The 3,123-nt window shown below is 44.6% G+C and overlaps 1 protein-coding gene and 1 long non-coding RNA gene across 2 annotated transcripts in view; both read right to left on the reverse strand.

Annotated features, from left to right (window-relative positions):
- LOC101851291 (nephrin) overlaps positions 1–2,842 on the reverse strand; it is a gene marked incomplete in the record, with an annotated part of 41,563 nt that extends 38,721 nt beyond the window's left edge. The window contains 3 exon segments of the mRNA XM_013087192.2: positions 310–486; positions 1,407–1,538; positions 2,496–2,842. Coding sequence (XP_012942646.1) covers positions 310–486; positions 1,407–1,538; positions 2,496–2,547 — 361 coding nt within the window.
- Positions 2,843–2,849: 7 nt separating this feature from the next.
- The window catches only part of LOC101850433, a 40,456-nt gene continuing 40,182 nt past the window's right edge, over positions 2,850–3,123 (reverse strand). Inside the window, exon 3 of the long non-coding RNA XR_220883.3 lies at positions 2,850–2,982. This is a non-coding gene — a long non-coding RNA (uncharacterized LOC101850433). The remainder of the gene's footprint in view (positions 2,983–3,123) is intronic.

Consider the following 3,123-nt stretch of genomic DNA (forward strand, 5'->3'; position numbering starts at 1 on the left):
CACACACACACACACACACACACACACACATGCGCGCGCCCACACACACACACACCCACACACTTACACACACAGACACATGCACACGCACACACCCCACACACCCATACATAAACACACTCACTCACCTAACACAGTGAGTGTAGCACTAGAGCGGAGCGGGTTGTCCCCATCTTTCGGCAACACCTGACATTCAAAAGGGCACTACCCCTCTCCCTCCCTCTCTCTCTCTCTCTCACTCTCTCTCTCTCTCTCTCTCCCTCTCTCACTCCCTCTCTCACTCCTTCTCCCCCTCTCTCACTCACTCACCTAGCACAGTGAGTGTAGCACTAGCCCGGAGTGGATCATCCCCGTCCTTCGGCAGCACCTGACACTCAAAAGTGGCGTCGTCCACCAGGTCAGCATTGACGATCATCAGGTTGAACTCGTCGTCATTGGTGGAGGAGATGGAGTACCGGCTGAACCCGGGGATGGTGCGGTTGAAACCTGGGGCGGAACAGAAAGGATGATTATAACAGGGATGATTTTTTATCTGTGATGTCGGCAATGATAATGCTGGGTTTTTTTGTTCCTTTAACCTGCAGTACAACTGATTTTTACGCATGCGACTTTTTCCTTCATCATAGTGTAGTGAAATTCATAGTGCCTTGCATTTTGATTATGTTATATAACGTTCCTGAAGAAGCCCCTTAGAGTGTACATATTTCATTATGTCATAAAACGTCAAATGCTCAAGTCTCCATGAACTTTTTGTGTTTTTTTATCATACTAACACCTATGATTATGATGATAATTCAGTAATAAGATTAAGAAATACTTTGTTAAATATATAACCCAAGTTTCCACAAATCATTTGCCTACATTACAACAATTACCATGATGATGATGACGACGGTGAGGAGGGGGAGGATGATGAAGACAATGACGACAACATTATCTTTATTGTTCGATAATGAAATTCCTTTATAAAAGCTACCATTACGGCACAATTTGACCGAATTCATGTACGGCGTGCATGCAGATTTGAATGTCGAAATGTACAGTACAAATTTGAAAAAGCTGATACTAATAAATCTAAAAGATATCGACCTTCCTCACGACTGTCAGATTTCAGAACCTCTCAACACAGCAACCAAGATACAGCAGCCAGGACTTAAGGTCTTTATGGAAGAAAAAAGCTGTGCTGTGAACAGTAAGTTTTGTGTTTTGTGTTAAATAACACTGTGCTCAGGTCAAAGATTTCTATTCACATCAAATCAAAAATAACAAGGGAGGGGTTTATTGTAGTAAGCACTAAGCACCGAAGGCACCATTAATCAACCCAACCCAACCCGACTCGACTCGATTTGATCCGCAACGGGCAGCCGGTGTAAACAAGATAAGAGTGTGCTGGTTGCATCACTCACCCAGGGGGAAGCCATCCTTGGTCCACTGCACCGCCCCCTTGCGGTCACCAATGACACATTTGAGCACCGCCGTCTGGCCGCGGATCACATTGGTGTTCTTGGGGATTTCCGTGAAGTGTTGGATGGAGTCAACTGAGGAGAGATGATACAGATGAAGACAATAATGATGATGATGATTTGATGATTATGGTGATGGTGATGATGATCTCAAAATGTACATTATATACCTTTTTGTTTGAAAAGTTTGCCCTACCAAATTATGTTACCAGATCACTACCATTATCCTCAAAACGAGATTCTACATCAGACACGGGCAAACTACCACCTGCAGGCCTGACCAGCCTGCAAGCAACTTCAGACCGTCCCATGAGTCAACTCAGTTAATTGTACTTATAATGAGGGTGGCCCAGGGTGAGTTGATAATTACAACAAAACAAACTGTCTGTCTTGAAAATAAAATTACTAGAACAATATCAAATATTACTTTAATGTAGTGACCTTTAGTGACAATTGCTACAGAGTGCGTTTTAGTCTCACTTTTAGGAGCTTGAGTATTTCAAACGATTTCACCCAATTTTCTCCTGCTTTGGCCTGCGAGATATTCAGAAGCCATTAATCTAGCCCCTGACTTAGCCGTGCATGCCCAAGCCTGCTCTATAATAACAAACGAATCAGCACAGAGAAAGTCCCGTACACTTTGTTGTCGCCAACATTTCAACTGCCCTGACCCCCAGTGAAACCTCTTATTTAGTCACAGTTTTACGTAACTTGCAACAAAAAATAGGTTACGTAAGTGCCACAGGTTAGAGTTGGTATTCGAGAGTAAAATACAATTGTGTACAAGCAAAATAAGGGGAAAGATAGGGACAATAGATCATAGATGTTAGATGGGAAAGAAGAAGCAAACGATATAAGAGCACCCACCAACCACCCATGATGGGAGACCTATATTAACGTAGCATGAGGATACGTCGTCAAAACCCCAACAAATAACAACATAATAATATGTGTCTGTCTTTTTAATCCCCAAAAGGGTGCGAACCAGAGAGTTTACAGTAACTGTAAACCCTCTCTGGTGCGAACGCTTACCTGCAATAAATAAGGCCGGTAACAACGAGAGCGCGTGCAGCAGGGTCCTCATTTTCTTGGGTTATTTCCCTTGGACAACCGCCTCGCAGACTTCTGTTATCCACGCTTGTCTACGGTCCGTGTCGCCTCAAGGGATGGGGAGAGTAAGTAAGTGGGGGAGGGGGGTTGTTGACCTCGGGGAGGTAGGGGCTCGGTCTGTTATGTCTCCTCCCTGAACACGAGAGGTTTCACGTCTACACAACATCCACACTGCCCATGTGCGAACAGATGTTTCCTTCTCCTCCCTCTGTCCCGTCTTCCTTCCTCCTCTGTCGCTCTGTCTCTCCGTCTCTCTCTCCTCCTCTTCTCTCGTTATCTCTCTCTCTCTCTCTCTCTCTCTCTCTCTCTCTCTCTCTCTCTCTCTCTCCCTCTCTCTCTCTCTCTCTCTCCGTCTGTCTCTCCCAGGACGTGGCGTCGTGTCCTACTCTGTGCACACTTCCGGGCTCATCTGTAATGACAAGAGAGAAAAAGATTTCGTTCAACAATTTGTCTATCGATCAGTAACCATTAACCAATCAATCAAACAACCGATCAATCGTGCCGGAAAGCAATAATTACAACATCAGCAAACAAACAAATAACCCTCCCC

Source organism: Aplysia californica, unplaced genomic scaffold (assembly GCF_000002075.1).
Source record: "Aplysia californica isolate F4 #8 unplaced genomic scaffold, AplCal3.0 scaffold00556, whole genome shotgun sequence".
Classification (NCBI taxonomy): Eukaryota; Metazoa; Mollusca; class Gastropoda; order Aplysiida; family Aplysiidae; genus Aplysia; species Aplysia californica.